General features: G+C 40.4%; 1 protein-coding gene across 9 annotated transcripts in view; it reads left to right on the top strand.

Annotated features, from left to right (window-relative positions):
* Window positions 1–18,885, top strand: part of WT1 (WT1 transcription factor) — a 49,706-nt gene that overhangs the window by 10,036 nt on the left and 20,785 nt on the right. For 5 of the 9 annotated variants that reach the window (XM_029208071.1, XM_029208072.1, XM_029208068.1 and 2 more), the window contains 2 exons: window positions 7,066–7,143; window positions 8,195–8,245. In XM_029208071.1, coding sequence (XP_029063904.1) covers window positions 7,066–7,143; window positions 8,195–8,245 — 129 coding nt within the window. Of the gene's footprint in view, window positions 1–7,065; window positions 7,144–8,194; window positions 8,246–14,706; window positions 15,326–18,885 lie in introns of those variants that run through there. The other 4 variants (XM_029208070.1, XM_029208069.1, XM_029208065.1 and 1 more) reach the window with 2 other exon arrangements.

Raw genomic sequence — 18,885 nt, 5'->3', positions numbered from 1 at the left:
TTCTTCCCTACTCCTAAAAATGTTTGAAGGATATTTAAATGCTTTTGTGAACACAGTGTTTGAAAAAGCATAGGAAGTACAACTAAACTTTAATCACTTAACGGCTAAACTTTTAGATATTCAGTGGTTCTTCTGATCCCTGGCTCTGTTCCCTTTTCTGTCTAAACCTGGGACCTCCTGTGAAAGGCTTGCCTGTATTTTGTTTGACTTGTTGCACTTGACCCCCTAAGGCAGCCTGCCCAGCTTCTTTGCCCTGCCCTTCCAAAGCTTCTGTCTCCCCATTCTTGGATTTAGTCTCTCTTCCCACATGACCTAAAGGTAATGGTACATACACTGACATTAAATAAGCACTGCACAATGTGAATTTGCTTTGAGGAAATTCTCAAAATTCTCTCCCTATTCTGAGAGAACTGTAAAGTGATTCTCTCCTCTCTTTCAGGTTGCAGATCGGAGGAGTTACAGCTATACACAGATGTGATTAGTAGTGAATAGAAAATGACACCCCAATCAACTTACGGGAAGTGTTAGGAGATAGTTTTCTCCATACTCTCTCCCCACCGTATTGAGAGTGGGTAGAATTTTGTCTAAAGAATTCTGGAACAGATTTCAGCCCTTCTGGAGCCCAGCAATCATGGCCCTTATTACGTAACCACTAGGCTTTACTGCATATTGTGTGCTGGTGGGCACTGCGCTGTGTGCTTCACTCAGTTTACTCATTTAGTTCTTCTGATTACCTACGAGGTTGGTACGGTAATCCGCACTCTACTGAAGAGGTGATAGGTTCAGAGACTCCAAGTAACTTGCTCAAGTTACACAGCGAGTGAGAATCAGAACCAAGATTTGATTCTTAGTCTCTCTGCCTTCAAAGCTCATGTGTGCTCTGAATCGCTGAGGGATTCCAAGTCACTTAGTGTCCTCCACCTGGAATATTCCCCTTATACAGTCTGTGCCAGCACCTTTGCTAATAAATAGTAAGAACAAATGCTTATATAAACTTACTACTTCCAGAAACCATTTTGAGCGCTTCACAAGTATTGACTTATTTACATTTAATCTGAAACTCTTTGAGGTAGGCAATAGGTTATCACCCCCATTTTACAGAGGAGGAAACTGAAGCCCTGGAGGTGAATTTGCCCAGTGTGACACAGTAAGGGACAGAGCAAGTGTGAGGCTCCAGAATCCATCTTCCCACCCTCTGCACCCTGCTGCCTCTCCTGATGGTTAAGTGCCATTCCTTTCCAAACGTGGCATCTGCCTTAGGTCTTGCTAGAGGAAGGTCTTTATTCCTCACATTTGTGAAAGAAACCCCTTTATCCATTAGTTTTACCCATAGTTTTCAATTGAAATCGCTCAGTGGATCAGAGGCGGTATTTTCGTTGGTGAGTATTGTAGGGGCCAACTTGAACTTTCTCCTGAAGTCTTAACTCACAAAGCAGCTGTCTGTCAAGCTCCAGACTCCTCCAGCTTTCCCTTTACCACTCACTGGGCGTGAACTACTGAAATTCAGTCCAGGCTCCTAAAGAAACAGGCAGAAGTGGCAGAGACCTTTCTCCCTTCCATCCAGACCCAGGGGGAGCGACAGCTTCCAGGGCCACCCTGGTCTGTGCTTGCTCAGAGGCAAGGTCCCAGGGAAGGAGGGACCCCATGCTACCCTGAGGGGAAAAAGTAGTGAAGTCCGACCACACTAAGCACAGTTTTCCCCTGATTTTGACCTAGAACAGGCAGCTAGCTGGGCCTTACCTGCTCACTTCCCTTGGATCCTCTTCCACAAGTCCCCCTCTCTCCGTCAGCCTGCTGAGCTCCTTGGAGCCCACAGTCCCTGACCATGCCCATTTCACAGGTTGATTCTCACAGCTACTTTGAAAAGGAGTTCTGTGCCCTGTGTTTGAAAAATATTCCCCCATACACTTTTTTTTAGACCTTCTAGTTTCCTTTTCTTTTTGCACTCTTATTAGGTTTACATATTCATTTTTAGCACTGTGCTACTAATTTAAATGAGAATGCATGTTTCCTTTGGCCCCCTAGCAGGTAAAACTATTCCAATTCAGAAGCAGTCATTGCTAATTTGAATATTTTTAATTGAATGTTGACAATTCAATCCAATGATGAAGTTGACAGTGGAGCCTGTTACCGGTAGACTGTCTTCCATGTGAGAGAAGCTTCCTTAGCAGCCATAGAGCTTCTGGGGAATCCGGTCAGTGGGAAGTACATGATCTACCATTTAGGTTAGCCTTCAATGTAGAATTAAATCAGAGGACATCTGTCACCGAAGAAATAAAATCATAATTAATAATGCCTCTTCCTACGTGTCGTCTACACACACTGTACATGGTGTCCAAGTTTCGTTTAAGACAATACTGATATTTGTTTCCCATATAGGTAGGCATGAAGGCAGAAAGTCTGAAATGGTTTCCAGGGTGGTGGGCAGTGTTATCAAAGCCAAAGAAAGGCTTGAATTGGACTTGTCTCCAGGGAGCGGGAAAAATCTAGTTTCAATTATTCCTGCAACATTTGTGCTGACCAAGTGTTTATTAATAGAAGTGGAATCCCCTGTGGGTTTTTCTTTGGTTAACTGGTGAGCTAGAGAGAAATTACAATACCAAGAGATTGACTGTAAAATGATTATTCACCATGGCCTGCTGAGCAGAAATTTCTGAACAGGCAGCCTCCGTGGCGCCTTGGAGGGAAGAACGCAGGAAAGAGTCTGCGTGGAAGTTTGGCTGCAGCCTCTGTGCATGAGCGTTGGGTCGTCAGGTAGAGGCGTGGGGCAGAGCTATTACAGCAAACCCTGGAAACATCATGAATTCTGTTCACAGATGCCAGTTACATGTGCCTTTTTCTTATTAGGAATTTTTTTCCTTGATCTCGGGAAATACTTTTCTTCTAACAAGTTGCTGGTTTGCCAGCCAGCAACCATCTGGCAGAGGTAACTCCAGTCTTAATCAGGTTCAACAGTTCCATTCCAGTGGTAATAAGGACTTTTCTACTTTGTTCTGCTGGATATACTTAAACACACTTAAAGATGAAAATGTACTTGAATTACACATGCATTTGAAGAGTGGGGGAGTCCTGGTCCAGATAATAGCCGAGAGCTTTTCTCTTCCTTTCTTTTTGTGCAGAGGTCAAGAACTCAGTAATACTGCAGTCCAGGCCAAAGCAAACTCTATATGATCTACTACTGATTTCCTTTTAAGTTCCCCTTTTTGCTAGGACTGACTTCCTTTTATTTCACTCCAACTTGCATTAATCCCAGTTATAGAAGTTTCTTTCCTCTCTCCCTTGCTTCCAACTTCAAACATTTCTGACATAGGAAACCAGTGACTTTTTCTGTTTAAAGATCTACTTAAAAATATAAAAGACACCATGACTTTTGGAATATATTTTGGCAGCCAGCAATTTCAGAGTTCACTTCCAAACAGACAGAGTTAGATGGGGAGCTGAAATGCCTACATGACCACTGTGGCCACTGTGAGCCAAACCACCTGCTTATCTGATCTCCTCTGGGAATGAGGTGGTCGACACCTACAGTGGTTATTTAGTAATTAGATGCTTTATTTGCCAGGGGTCATATTTTCCTCTACTGGTGCTGCCTCTTTTCGTGGGTTTTCATGATGAGAGCTGGGTGTTGACCAACTGCCCAGAGAGATCATATTTTAAGCATGCTTGGGACCAGTATTTTTAGTTCAAATTTGCATTTTATCCTCTCCCAGCAGCAGCTGTTGTCATTACTGTCACTGTCATCCAGCTGAAAGATGGTGCCAGCCAAGCCGACTGACTGAGCCGCTGAGGAGTTGCAGCCAACAGAAGGCAGGATGTGGTTAAGATTGTGCTCTGATCCTATGGCCAGCCTCAGGAAACCTATTTGGTGGTGGTTGTTATTTGTTTGGTTTTTGCTTGGGGATTTTCTGAAAGTCCTTCCCCATTGGCCCTTTCCACCTTCTCTCCCCTTATGAGGATTTGCAAGCTGAGCTATCAGGACCACTGAAATCGAAGTGAGGGTCCTACTGGGATCTTGGCACACTGTTCTTAATCGGGTGAAGAGGATGTGGTTGGGCACCACATCTTGGAGACAGAGAAGGTCATGATGCTCCCTTGAGTATGTTCTGTTTCACCTCCAGACTCCTGTTTGTATTACTATATTATTTTTACTATCATTTAAATGGTAGTGAGAGGACAAGGTTCAGAGGTCAAATAATGCCAGGAAGCCTTTAAAGGGGCCTAGCAGGGTAGAGGTGGGGGCATCAGGCAAGTCAGCACTAGGCACTTCTCTGAGCCTCCGTCCTCCTCCGATAAATGGGGATCATAATTACACCTGCCTCACAGTTGTTGTGAGGAGTATTGGTGATGTGTGAATGTACTATACAAAATTTGATGGATTAGAAAAAGTTAAAATATATTATCTGCAGAGTCCTGAAAGAGCCAGTATTAGAGCTTCACAACATCCTGGTAAAGTTAGACTGATTGAGATTAATATTCCCATTTAACAGATGAGAAAACTGAGGTGCAGAGAGCTGAACTGATATGCTCAAGGTCTTAACATTTACCGAGTAGCACTGTTCGATAGAAACATAATGCAAGTCATCTGTGTAATTTGAAATTTTCTAATAGCCACATTAAAAAAATAAGAAACAGGAAATTAATTTTTAAAATATTCTATTTAACCTCAAAAGCCCAAATCTCATTTCAGTGTGTGGTACTCTCCATATTTCAAGTGCTCAATAGCCATGTCTGACTAGTGGCTACCATATTGGGCAGTGTGGTAGAGAGTATTTATCAAGCACCCACTAGGAAGATACATATATAGGACATAGATTCTGTATTTTAGAAGGTTTTCTTTCTGGGGGCCAAGAAAATGTCCTTAAAATTATTTTCTCTTTTGGAATCTGCTGGACTATTCTTTAAGTCTGTGAGAAAATTCCTAAATCATAAAGTTAGATATTTGGGACTCATTGACCCATGTGTGTAAACTTCTGTCACTCATCTTGCTTCTCAGACCTCTTGAAAATTACAGTGTTCTTAGTCTTGTGCAAGGAGGAAATAATTTCAGAAAGATCCCACATCCCAATAGGACCTAGGAAAATTGTCAACTGGGGCTGAGTGATTTTAGTTGGTGAACAAGTTTTTAAAAATCAGTGACAAAAATAGAGAGCTGCCTGGGGAATACAATGCCTGTTGGCTGAGATTAATGGCAAGATTAATAAATGGATTGCCTGATGAAAAGGCGCAGGAGAACAAAAACCAGTAGAGATTGTGGAGGAGGCCGCTTATTAATGAACTGTCAGCCCAAAGAAAGTTCAAGAAACTCTCCCATGTTAAATGCAGCAGGCTGGCACTTCTAATAAAAATTGGGGTCCTTCAGGAATTAATTACACTGGCCTTACAGCAAGAATTCGTGGAATTGCGAAATGTAGTGGCACAGACCAGCACCGGCCGCTGCTGTGAACAGGGAAGCTGCAGGAGAAACTAATCATTTCTTTTTTCATTGATATGTAGGATATTGTGGTAGCATAATAGCCAGTCAGACACAGGGATGAATGATGGGGTCCAGATATGCACTGACTAATGAAACTACACGTACTTCGAGTTTGAAGTCACTTCACATTTCATACGTAAAATTCCCTCCTGGAATCTGATTTCCTCCTTATCCTGTGTACCCACCACTGAGGAATTCCAAATAATTTTCAGTGATTATATGAGAGGCAGATGGACTCCACCATGATTTATCAAGCTATGCTGAGAGAGAGCATGGTGTTCATTTATTCCAAGGGATAAATACTGTAATTTCCCTCACCCCTCCACAAGTCCCCAGTTTGGCTGGCCTTACAAAACCTTCTCTTAATTAAACTTTGGTGTTACCTCTGCCCGATGGATGAAGCAGTCCAAAGGAATGCCGTGACAAGGTGGATATTGTCCAGAATTTGCAATCTGGTATCATACATTACATACTGAAAGCTTCTTACCTTCTTTCCCTTCTGCCATGAAGGTGGAGTGGAAATGTTCTTCTGTAATGTGTTTAGACCAAGCGTTCCCAGACAAACCATTAATCTCTTGGGTCTCAGATTTCATAATTAACCATTTCGGTTCATCCTAGTTGAGCTTGGTTACTTAGGAGATTTCTGGTAATTGAGTTATGTGCTAGTTTTTTAGGAAGGAGATAAATATAAAATTAATAAATTAATAAACATAAAAGCATATAATAAAGATGTTCATGAGTTGTGCATGCGGGATACTTTGAGAAGGGTGTTGTTTTGGGAAATAGATGTGATAGCTCTTCTATAATGCATTTAGAGATGTGTTTTAAAGCGTATGTAATAATGATATTTTTAAGAGCTGTATGTGCAAAAAAAAAGGGAGAGGAAAACTTTTGGTTGGTTTATACGGTGGGATATTTTTCCTTTGGGGTCTTAATGTAAATGATCAGCCATTGTTTTCCCTCATATAATCTAGAACTGAGTTGGGGGCTTTAAAAAAACACTCCGTGACTATACAATTTATAGAGAATGATTCCTTCAGTTGTATCTAGAGTTTATCATCCTCTTTCTTACGCTTGTCACATCCTTGAGTATTAGACCATCCATCACCCATCAGTCTTTGGCTTTTCAGGCCCTCATAATCCACATGATACTTATCCTTTTGATTAAAACAACTTAATGGCCTTTTCACGAATAATTAATCTGCTGTCTTTTTACTTTCAGCTCCAGGCTTTTAACTTTAATGTTGAGCTATCCAGCCTGTGTTGCCTTTCAAAGTTTCACTCCCTTCAGCCTCTTCCCTTCAGAGGTTTAATACCTCTTTAGAAACTTCAGTGTGTGCTCTACTAAGGTTTTTTAAAGGCTTCCAAATTATTCTCACATCCTTTCCGCTGTGTGTGGAGTGAATGACGTGCAGAGATCAGTGGGATGAAATGAAAATCATTTCAGACTCCTGTATTCTGTCATTCTGGAAAATGTGGAGGCTTTCATTGTAAAGAAAAGTTAAAAGTGGATTGCTTTTTGGAGAAACAGTTGCATGTGTATGTGCCTTTTGTATTATGCATTTCTAACTCTGGATGCTTTTCTCTAACAGTGACAATTTATACCAAATGACCTCCCAACTTGAATGCATGACCTGGAATCAGATGAACTTAGGAGCCACATTAAAGGGGTAAGGTCTTCTCTACTCCATTTCCCTTCAACAGTAACTTACACTTGTTTGAACCATTTTAAAGGTCCTTATACCATATGAAGAGAGTACAGTTTTAGAAGAATAGGCATGGCCGTCTGTAGAATTAAGAAGCTTTCCTCCCTCTCCCAGGTGGTCAGTGGTGTTCAGTATTAAATTTTTAGGAATATAAACAGGGGATGTTCTTGTCTAGAACAAGGGGGTTGAGAATACTGGGGAAATTTAATATGGCCTTTCCTTATTGAATGTTTTAGAGTCCTTCGAACTTTTGTCCATTCAAACTTGTTTAATGTTTGTGTTTTGCTAGTGATATCACAGAGGTTAATCATTACATTCTCTTATCAAGAAATGCTTAGAGTTTACAAAGTCCAGGATCCAAACTTCTATTTGAGTGAAGACGATTTGGACCATCCAAAGTCAGATGTGTTCACACCTGGTTGCCTGAACAGGCTTTTATCACACTTGATACACAACCAGAATAGGGAGAACATAGCAATCAAACATAGGTAGGGGCAATGCTTTGCACCTGGAACTGAAAAAACAAAGCAGGTGGGACTTGCTTTAAACCGTAAAAGAACTCACTTCTCGTTTCGAATCTGAGTTGGTGGGCAGTAGGATGTGACAGTCATGAAGCGCCTGTGGTGTGTCAGGCACTCGTCTAGGTCACCTCATCTAATCTTCCTGATGGCATTATGATGCCTAGGTACTGTTATCCTGTTTTCCAAATAAGTCAGTCAAGCTCAGAGAATTAAGTAACTTCCCAAGTTCACATCATACTATGTGGTAGAGCTGGGATTCCAAGTCCAGATCTGATTCCAAAGCAAAGGCTCTTTCCAGCCTCCCTGTGATGCCTTCCACACCCCCACTCTATCAGCCCCAGTGGGATCGAGTCCTCAGTTCAGCACTCTTGACTAGACAGCTGGCTTTACATCTCTGTGTATTTAGTGGCTTCTCATTGGACTGTGGGATCTGGGGGGCTTGCTAGAGCCACGCATGCTCCAGTCCCCATTCCCCACCTCTTCTTCTCTTCTAGAGTTGCTGCTGGGAGCTCCAGCTCAGTGAAATGGACAGAAGGGCAGAGCAAGTGAGTGGACAATGCGATGATGGCAAAGCAAATGACATAGGCCTTGTTGACTGGCACCTGGGGTGATGCAGGAGTTAGGACTGATGATGGGTAATCAGGGTAGCAGTTGGTGCACAGGGATGGGAAGAATCTATTCATTTTTTCCCTCTGTCTCTCTCTGCCTGCTCTTATTTATTGTAGATATACTGTGGGTAAAAATGGAGGTGGTGACATTTCTCATCAACATACTCCTGAAAAAAAATTTTAAAAATGATGCTGTAGCAACCCTGCTCATTTCCTGGTGAACGTTTCAAAAAAGTATTACATTTGTGGCATTACACATATTCCTGTTAGATCGGTCAAATCTTTCAGCCATACTTAACTTGCCTTTTCTCTATGTACCTATAAATCTCTCAGGGAGAACTTAATTTTTACCCCAAGTCTATGGCCAGACTTTCTGCAAAAACTTTTTAAAATTCCTTAACATCTGTGTTTCCCCAGCCTTAGAGCCTGCACCCTAGGACACTTCTGTAACTGTTTCTTTTGATTTTATTTTCTCTGCTTAAACACCAAAACCAGCCTTCCTCTTCTCATCTTTCTTTTGTTGGTTCAGTCCTGTTTGTTGGATCATCCTTCAGTGATTAGTGAAGTTGTTTTTCATCTTCTAAGACTCACTATTAGATCCTTCTTTCCACCCCCAGCCCCCAATTTTTCTATTTTAACCAAATCTCCACTTCGTCTCTCTAGACCCAAAAGTAAAAAAGCCTGCTATGGACTTGGAGTTTTTTCTCTCCCCACTTCCATCCAAGGGGCTGCTGACAGTTTTAGGACTGTATCTTTACACCTACTCAAAACTTGTCCTGTGTTTCGTGGTCCCAGCCTTTCTTTCTGGATCCCTTGCTTTTCTTCTCTCTGCTGTAATCAGAATTTAGTAACCCTCCCCAGACTACATGCCAAGAATAGATAGAACACGATTGTGAAGTGAGTGGTGTGTTTTCCGTTTTTTAAATTTCTTCATGCTGGAGTACAGGGTTAGTTTATTTGCTTAATTACGAAAATTACATATAAGGAATCTTGGCATGTATTTGAATCTGGGTCTTTCCACAGGTGAGATAATTTTGGTACCTTTTAAGATCTTTAGACACATGATATTAGTCACTTGCGAGGGAGTCAGAAGCTATATTATAAAGATGAAGCACAAAATGCAAATAATTTGTTTTGTTCAATCCTGTGTAAGAAACAAAAACTAGAAGTGTTTTCATTGATCTGGTGCTTACATTTTGGAAAAGGACTCCTGAAATTAAAATGTATTTCTTGAATACTCTATTCAGAGAGTTGTATAAAAAGCATCAAGGACTCCTCCAGTAGATAGTCCTATAGAAGAGTAACTCTTTGGAGACCAAAACGTTACAATTGTCTACTTTCCTAATATCTTCTCTCACACTGTGTTTTTTTCTCTTTTGTAAGTCAACTAAATGTTTGCTTCTGAGTGTGAGCTGAACATTTACCTGAAGATGGATGTTAACATTATTGGGCAGGGTGTGAAGGGCTTTATGTACCTCTCCTCTTTTGATCTCATGACAATCCTAGGGTATTATGTTCACACCCATCTTTCACATGAGGAAGCTTGAGAGGTTAAGCCACCTAACCAAGTTCACTTAGCAAGTAAGGGTCAGAGCCACGTTGGAACCCACTTCTGTCTGACTCCAGTATCTGGGCCCTAGATCAGAGTTTCTTAAACTTTCTAGACTGCGACCACAGTTAGAAATACCTTTTTACACTGAGATCAGATGTACCCACACACATAGAAGTTTTCACAAAACAATACTTATTACATGCTGTGCATACTGATGCTTTCTACTTTATTCCATATCATTAAAAAAAATGCTGGTTGAGATGTGTAGATTGATTTTACAGCTCACTAATACATCATGACCCACAGTTTGCCTCTCTTAGCCCTAAAAATAGCAGCTCCTTAGCTCTTTCCTCCAAGGCCATGAACAGCTGAGAACTGGATTCAATTGAAGCTGATATCCCAGTAGAAAGTGGTTTTTCCCCAGGAGGTACATAATCTGGGTAGGTATCTTTATTCTCTGTACCAAATTTGCTTTCCTTTGCCATGGTATGAAAATGCTGTTAATACGGAAAATACATTTGCGAAAAGATATTCCATGAAGAAAGACAAAGAGAAATAACTGTGTTTTTGCATGTATCTGTTACTAGTGTCTGGACACTATCTGAAATCAGTAGTAAGAAAAATCATGGTGACAAGGTAGATCTGTAACATGAATACTGGAGGTTTGAGTCATGTTTTGGAGAAAAAGGATATAGTTTCTAAATCACTCATAAAAAAGAGGCATTATAACGTTTTTATTAAAAGATCATGTGCCTCCCACTAACGCCCACTAAATATTTGTTCACATCGTCTTTCCTTGAGAATTTTACTTTTTAAAAAAAGAGTGAGCTTGTTTCCTTGCTTAAGCAAGTCCACAGAGACATCTTTCGTTAGATGTTGGAGAGCAGTGTTATTATACTGGTTGGGGATAGGATTGTAGGGGGGACATGGGCAAGACGAGATGAAAACTTGAAACGGGGTGGCGAGGAGGGAATCTTACCAGTGATTTACTCCTCTCTCCTCCTCCCTTTACTCATTTTCTAATCTCTGCGTGCCCATAGGGATCAGAGCTACTTTTATGACCTCAAATGGGAGAATATTGTGTTTCAATTTAAGTCAAAGAGAAGGTACTTTATGAAGCCACTTTCTTAACTCTGACCCTTTTCCTTACCAACAAATGAAATTATATTTTCTAAGTGGGTCATTGGGAGAAAAAAATTGCAGGGGAATCTTTCTAAGCACGAGTCCACCTTTATGAATAATTCTGTGTACGGTGCCTCGCGTTGCTGTCTGCTTTGTATTTCTTTAGAATCATTTTCTGTGTGTTCCTAACGCCTGCTGATTTCCTAACGCTGCTCCCAAGCCCTGCTACTCTGTCAGCCTCTGTTTTGTCTCTTCTGAAGAAAATATCCTGCAAAATGGAGAAACACATCAACCTTGACTGCGGTCCAGGTTATTAAAACAAGGAAGAAGTTATTCTCTGGGGACTTGGGTAGGGGGAGTGGGAAATCGAACACAATAGAAATGTGAAAGGAGTGCTGAGCAAAATGAATGTCCCTTTGCTGGTCCAAGAAGTTCAGACCATTGGGAACACACAGTATTTGACCTGTGGATGCTTGAAAGGAAAAACGAAAGACTCAGGTTGAGTGATGTATGGTGAAAACAAAGCTGCGTGTTTTGGTAGGGCCAAGGCTGTCGAATCTGGAGAAAATCCTCACTAGACATGGTCTCATCCCTGAGAACCTGTGCCAGAAGAGATAGCTGGAGTTCCAATACACGGCCCAGCACCTTTCCTCTCCAGCCAGTGAACAGAAGGTATTCGTCCGAGAGATTTACTCCTTGAAAATGGATAGCTTGCTTTTCAGGGGCTCCTGGAGCTTGAGATGCAAACACAAAGGTGGAGAGAAGCAGCTCTGGGAATACCAGCATTCCTGAGGGTACTCCTCCCCTCCCAGGAGGAAGCTGTTAATTTCTTCTTCTATATGGTTACATTTATGCATTTCAACTGTGTTGGACTTGGCTAGAGTCTGTTAGCCATACTTACCAGAACAAAGCAGGGGACTCTCCTGGGTTTGCAGGATAAAGATGAGGACTGTGATTTAGAGCTGTCTGCCCTGTACCTCTCAACGTGGACGAATTCAGCGGTTTCTTTGCCACTTCCCCGCTGCTACTTTCCCCTCCCTAGCTTTTTGTCTTTCCCCTTCTTTTCTCTTTGGGCTTATATTCAATTCATGTATTTAATTTTTTTTATTATGTAAGTAATATGTATAAATTATAGAACAGTTAGAAAATACAACTTTATAGGAAAGGAAATTAACACTCCCCCCAGTGGCCCAGATGAAACTACTATTACTATTATGTTGCATACACTTTCAGACCTTTTTCCACGCATAGGTATACATTGGTGTCCTTTTCTTTTTTATAACAAATGATTGGCTTCGGCTTAGATCTAATTCAACAAATGCACTTCTATAGGCCATTGCAGAGTTCTGTGTTTCGACCTTCATGGGAGTGTTTTTGAAAATATTCTCAACCTCTTAAAAATACTTCACTTTAAAAAGTATTTTGGGCTTTATAGACTTACCATCTCCACACTGTGTTTCTAACTGTTCTGTTTTAAAGCAAGGAATTAGTTTTATCTCATAAACGGGAGGATGAATAACAGGTTTGTTCAGGTCAGGAGAAGAAAGGAGCCAAGCAGGAAAGATAGCAAAGGAAGGTGGTGATGAAGGGGGTCAAGCTGGGAATGAGGATCATGGTGGACTCGGTGCAGGGAGGGGTTAATGAGGGCTCCAGTCTGTTGATAAAGGGGTGTGTGTGTGTGTGTGTGTGTGTGTGTGTATGTGTATGTGTGTTGGAGGGCGAGAAGGTATATCAGATGAGTGGAGGATCTCTTTCATGACCTCAAGGTGCCTTTTGGACCTCTCATTCTGTGATCCCATCCTAGGCCCTTCTGAGACCCTCTGCTCACCATTTATCCTTCTCCGTCATCTATCCCAGGAAAAAAATCATAACCTCTAGCTAGAAAGACGTCAGTATAGAAGCTGCACTCATAAAAAGTCATCCAAATAAATGCATCTCTGGAATGAGGGGTTACTGCTTATTTTTAGTAGGGTTTTTTTCCCTCTTAAAAGTGAACAATTTCATTTATTCTAGTTTTATTTCTAACTCTTCATTTTAAAAGCAAAGCCACAGATGTAGTGTTCTTAAGGCTAAGATAGTGACTTTATCAAAATGAAAACAACTTTTTTCCCCTTGATTATAAAAGTAACACAGGCTTATATATTGAAAAAATTCAGACAGTACCAAAACTTTATAAAGGAAAAAAAGAAAAGTCATCTGTTATCTCACCACACAGAGATAACTAGTTTTTAAACGTATTGGGGTATATTTGTATCTGCAGAGAAGAAATTCTGGAAACATTTACTGAACTATTAACTGTAGTTGCCTCTGAAAAGATTAGAGGGAAAGGGCAAAAGCCTAGTAGAGATGGGTTTAAGAGATCATAGGAGGAGATAAGCTGGAGACATTGTATTAAGTTAACACACTTCCATGGAGTTTTGCAGCAAAAGGGAGCAAAGAAATGGGGTTCTAGCTCCACGGGGAAAGAGGGTCAGGAGAAGGTGGTTTTTTATTGCTTTGATTTATTTATATTTAGATGGAAGTACCTGCATGTTTGCTGTTGAGAATGTTCAAGAAGAGGGAAAAAATTAATGATGGGAGGGGATAGAATTGCTGGAACAGGGTCCTTGAGAGAGAAGAGGCTCCGTGGGCAACTGGGGTTGGTTAGCTAGGAGCTGGGATAGTTCATCTATTAGTAAATTGGTTTACAAGAGATCTTTGTTTCTAAGGATATTAACCCTTTGCTTGTCATATGTACTGCAAATGTTTTATCTGGTTTGTATTTTAACTATTAATGGTTTTTTTTCTGTCAGAAATTTTTATTTTCATAGTAAAAATTATCAGTTTATGTTTCATAGTTACAAGTTTTTGGCTTTTATATAGAAAAGATTTCTCCAATCCCATTTTTTTTTAAATTTTATTTTTGGCTGCGTTGGGTCTTCGTTAGTGCATGCATGCTTTCTCTAGTTGCAGCGAGCGAGGGCTACTCTTCGTTGTGGTGCGTGGTCTTCTCATTGCGGTGGCTTCCCTTGTTGTGGAGCACAGGCTCTACGCACGCGGGCTTCAGTAGTTGTGGCACACAGGCTCAGTAGTTGTGGCTCGCGGGCTCAGTAGTTGTGGCTCGGGCTCTAGAGGGCAGGCTTAGTAGTTGTGGTGCATGGCCTTCATTGCTCCGCGGCATGTGGGATCTTCCCGGACCAGGGATGGAATCCATGTCCCCTGCATTGGCAGGTGGATTCTTAACCACTGCACCACCAGGGGAGTCCCCTCATTTTTTAAAAATTTACTTATTGTATTTTGGTATATTTTTTGATTGACTTCTTAACACTTAAACATTTAATTTATTCTGAATTTATTTTGCAATTGGATTCCACCTTGATTTGTTTCTAGATGACTAGCCAGTATCCCCAAACTGCTTTGAATAATCCATCCTTTTCTCATTAACTTCGTATATTACCTTTATCAATTCTTGAATCCTATCAGATTCCTTGGATCCATTTCTAGACTCGTTATTCTCTTCTTTTGATCAGTCCGGCTCTTTTTGTCAAGCATCAGACTGTTTTCTTTGCTATAATTTTATAGTCTGTTTAAATACCTGATAGGAAATTTTCCTAGCATTGTATTTCTTTCTTTTTTTTTTTTTTCTAGCATTGTATTTCTTTTTTCAACCTATTTCTGGCTATTATCTCTTGTTTATTCTTCAAGATGAACTTTAGATTCATTTTGTTAATTTCAAAGAAAGTCTTTACCAATATTGGTTCATTAATTGTGACAAATACACTGTACTAATGTGAGATGTTAAGAATAGAGGAAACAGGGCTTCCCTGGTGACAACAGTGGTTGAGAGTCCGCCTGCTGATGCAGGGGACACGGGTTCGTGCCCCGGTCTGGGAGGATCCCACATGTCGCGGAGCAGCTGGGCCCGTGAGCCATGGCCGCTGAGTCTGCGCGTCCGGAGCCTGTGCTCCGCAACTGGAGAGGCCACAGCAGTGAGAGGCCCGCGTACCGAAAAAAAAAAAAAAAAAAGAATAGAGGAAACAGTGCAGAGTACATTGACAACTGTCTATATTATCTTTAGGAATAAAGACCGATTCTAAAGTAACAAGTTTATTTTTTAAAACTCTTAATTGGAATTTTGAATGAAATGCATCAGGTTTAAAAATTAATTTTGGAGAATTTTGACCTTTGAAAAATTGCTAGTCCTTTCTTCAAGAACATGAATGGCATTTCTCAACTCTTTTTCAAGTCTTGTATGTCAGATGTCTCTATTTTGAATTTCTCCTTTTCAGGAATTTTAACAGTAATGCCTCTGGCTTCATAAATCTCTTTGAGAGTGCCTGTGATTCCTGTGAATGTATTACAAGGTATTTCTTTTGTTTCTTCACGTTGAAATACTTTGTTGTGTTACTAATGTCAGCCGAAAGGTTGTGCCTTTGGTAGAGATGATTATGCACGTGCCCTTCACATGTACAAACCTCCATTTCAACTGGAGAAGCAGAAAAGGGCTTAGTCTTAAGAGCACTGTGCTTGATTCTGGGGTTTTAGGGAGGACTTTTTTTTTTTTTTTTAAGTAATTGAGAATGGTTGAGTAAAATTTTTCAGATTTAGGAGTGTGTGAGCAAGCTGGGTGGGAGCCTTTGAGAACCCAGGCTGAAAAGATCCTGCTCATTTTCCCTGTGTAGAATTTGTCTATCGTGAATTTGGGACAGCTGTTCTTGGGGTGAATCTAGCAGCAGCCTCTGGCCATAGAGCCAAAGCATTGATATTATAGAACCTAGTGAGTTAGATGAAACTGGGATTCTGATGAAATAGCACTTCAATACCAGATGCATGTAAGGGGAGATCCAGACATTTCATATGGTCTGATGAGGTGATCTATGAGGACATGCGTTCCTATGTTTGTATGTGTTGAAGTAGGAAGGAAAGTCATGCCTAAAAGTATTCTTCCCAGCAGTAGGAGCCAGTAAATAGTGTGGAGTTTTATTTTTGGAGGGGAGCTGTATTCTCCCCAAACTGTTATGGGAAACTAGATTTAAAATAGCTTCTAGCTCTGCTCTGAGTGTGAAATAAGAGAAAAAAGTCAGTTGGAGGAGGTTTGTGCACCATTTCAAGTCGTGAGGAAAGCTTGATGGTTCATAATGGCTGATTTATACAAGCGTTGTTATCAGGCTATTAACCACTAAGCCTGTATTCCCTATTAAATAGTAGCTAATGACTAGGCTGCATGGAAGTGAAAACATATGAGCTGTGACTATAAAGAAACTTTCAAAAGAGGAATACAAACAAGTTTTAGCAATAATAGCTAGTATGGTTGGAACAAGTGAGCATCTTCCAAAAAGTAATATATATTTTTAAATGAATACATTAATTTTAATTTTTTACCTTTTTCTTGATGTCATTTCACTGAGTTTTGTGTCTATCATGAAATGTGGATGGAGGGCTATTTTTATTTATTTACTTTTTTAACTTTTAATTTTTATTGGAGTATAGCCAATTAACAATGTTGTGATAGTTTCAGGTGCACAGCAAAGGGACTCAGCCATACATATGCATGTATCCATTCTCCCCCAAACTCCCCTCCCATCCCGGCTGCCACCTAACATTGAGCAGAGTACCCAAAAGGTAATACTTTGAAGGAACCTTTTGTAGTACTCACTTATAGGTATCGTCTTTTGATATATTTGCTGAAAAATAAATCCAATTACTTCTAGATAACTGTTAGATTATGTATTATCAGGACTTTTTCTACAGCAAGTGGCAGAACCCTAGTTGTAACTGGCATAGGTCAAAGAGGGAATTTAAATTTAGCGGCTTATTGTATTGTGTTTTAAAACCCCATGTGTGGATTCAGGGGCTGAGACAGTGTCTTTAGAACACTATTTCATTGTCCCTTGTCTTTGCTCTCCTCTGTGCTGGCTGTCCTCTCAGACAGGCTCTCTTCACTGTGGCAAAAATAGCTATTTTTTGGCACCTACAGCTTCACAAGAAGACTGCCTCCCTATTGGTTCTTCTCCACCAAAAGACCCAGGGAAGTCTCTGATTGGCCTGGATTGGGTAGCTAGAGAATGCAGTGGTCTGATTGGCCAGGCCATAGGCATGTACTCACCCCTGGAGCCTGAGGGTGGGATTAGAGAGAGGTGGTTCCCTGAAAGGAGAAGAGGCTGTGTTACCAGAGGATGGTGAGCAAAAAGAAAAAAAGATACTCAATAAAGAATTTAAAAAGTCAGAGTTAGTGAAAGTGGGGTGAGTCCTCTTCCCCTCCAGATATGATGTGGAGCTGGATGCTGCAGGGATGTACAAGACCTGGATAGAAAATAAATGAAGGATGGAGTGGGCAGGAGGAGCCTCCTTTCTAATGCTCATGGGAAAAGTGTTCATTAAAAAGTACAATAGTTAGAATTATTACCATAGTATAATTTTTAATGAAAAGTGACATAAAATATATTTAAATTAAAAAACTTGTCTTTTTCTTGAGGTCTGAGCTGAAATGAAACACCTGAGGACAGGAGGAAAGTAAATATTTCAAGTAAAAATATGGCTGATTGTTTTCTGTAGACTACTGAGGAAATTTTATACTCATAAGTTATCAGATAGCAGATATTGTGTTTTTTTTAAACTCAGTCAAATTTAACTTGGTCGTTTCATTTTTAGATTCTACTTTCTATGCTGGATTAGTAAAAGAAACTGCATCTTTCAGCCTTTCCCTTTATGTTCTCAGTAGCAGAATAATCCTTTGTTTTTTGTATTGATAGAACTTTATATGTATTATCTTATGTATTTATGTGTTATATTATGCATACATGTATGTATACATTATATATCACATATATTTATATACATTGATTTGTTGTGCTTCCACTATAAAAGATTAAATCACACAAAGAAAAGAGGATGGCTCGATGGCATTGCTGATAATATTTGTGCAGAATTTTATTTAAATATTGCCTGTAGACCATAACACTCAGGCAAGAGAATAACATAGCATTTGTATTGAACTAGAGGTAGTTGTGCTAGGTCGACACCAGCTCTGAATATGTACAAAAAGATAATTCTATATCTATTCATTTTCCCAAGTCAGATTTTATAAATGGATATGAAAGTGAGTTTTGAAATTACTCTGGCTGTAGGGAAATTACATTTGCTTTGAAGTAAAGCTTTAAACCCAAGCATTCTGATGTGACCACTGAGGCTTCCGCGGGGACTTCTTGACTCTAAGGCCTCTAGAACTGAACGGTTCAAGTCCGGCTGAGTCCGGCTGTCTCTGGCTCATCCTTGCGCACGGTGAGCATTTGTGCAGGGGCTTATTGTTTTGTTGGTTTTTATTTTGTTGATTGTCCTCTCTTAAGTCTCTTTTATGCTGTAACTGCCCTCCCCGCCCCCACTTCCTCTTTTTTTCTCATGTTATGATTTGTTGAAGATGGCAGGTCAATTGGTCAGTAGAATATCTCACAGTCAGGATTTGGCAGATCACTTCCTCTTATAGTCTTTTGACTTTGGATGTCCATGCCCTGTATTTCCTATAAGTAAGTAGTTAGATCTGGAGGCTTGATTAGATTTGGGTTCCTTTTTTTTTTTGGCAAGAATAATTGAGGAGTGGTGGTATGTTCAGTCTCATCTCTTGTGTTTAAACTTTAAGGAAGCACATTTTTTAAACATGGCTCCATCGATCTTTTCCCTCAAAACTGACACCCTAGACAGGGATGATGGTTCTCAAGACAGGCAGCAAAGTGTATTCTCAACACCAAAAGGAATCAGGCACCTAAGCATCTCATATATAAGCCTGAGTAGCAAAGGTGGAGAGAGAAGAAGGGTTGATGGGTAAATTCCATTTTCTGGATACACAAGAGTATGAAGTTTTCCCATGTGCTTCCGTTTAAATCTGATTAATTCTGCAGAGGTGAGAAGACAGAGGTGAAGATGGGGG

The sequence above is a fragment of the Monodon monoceros genome, unplaced genomic scaffold, assembly GCF_005190385.1.
Source record: "Monodon monoceros isolate NGI ecotype Baffin Bay Population unplaced genomic scaffold, NGI_Narwhal_1 Super_Scaffold_7, whole genome shotgun sequence".
Taxonomy (NCBI): Eukaryota; Metazoa; Chordata; class Mammalia; order Artiodactyla; family Monodontidae; genus Monodon; species Monodon monoceros.
The sequence above is the reverse complement of the archived record's forward strand: the minus strand, read 5'-3'. Positions and strand labels throughout refer to the sequence as shown.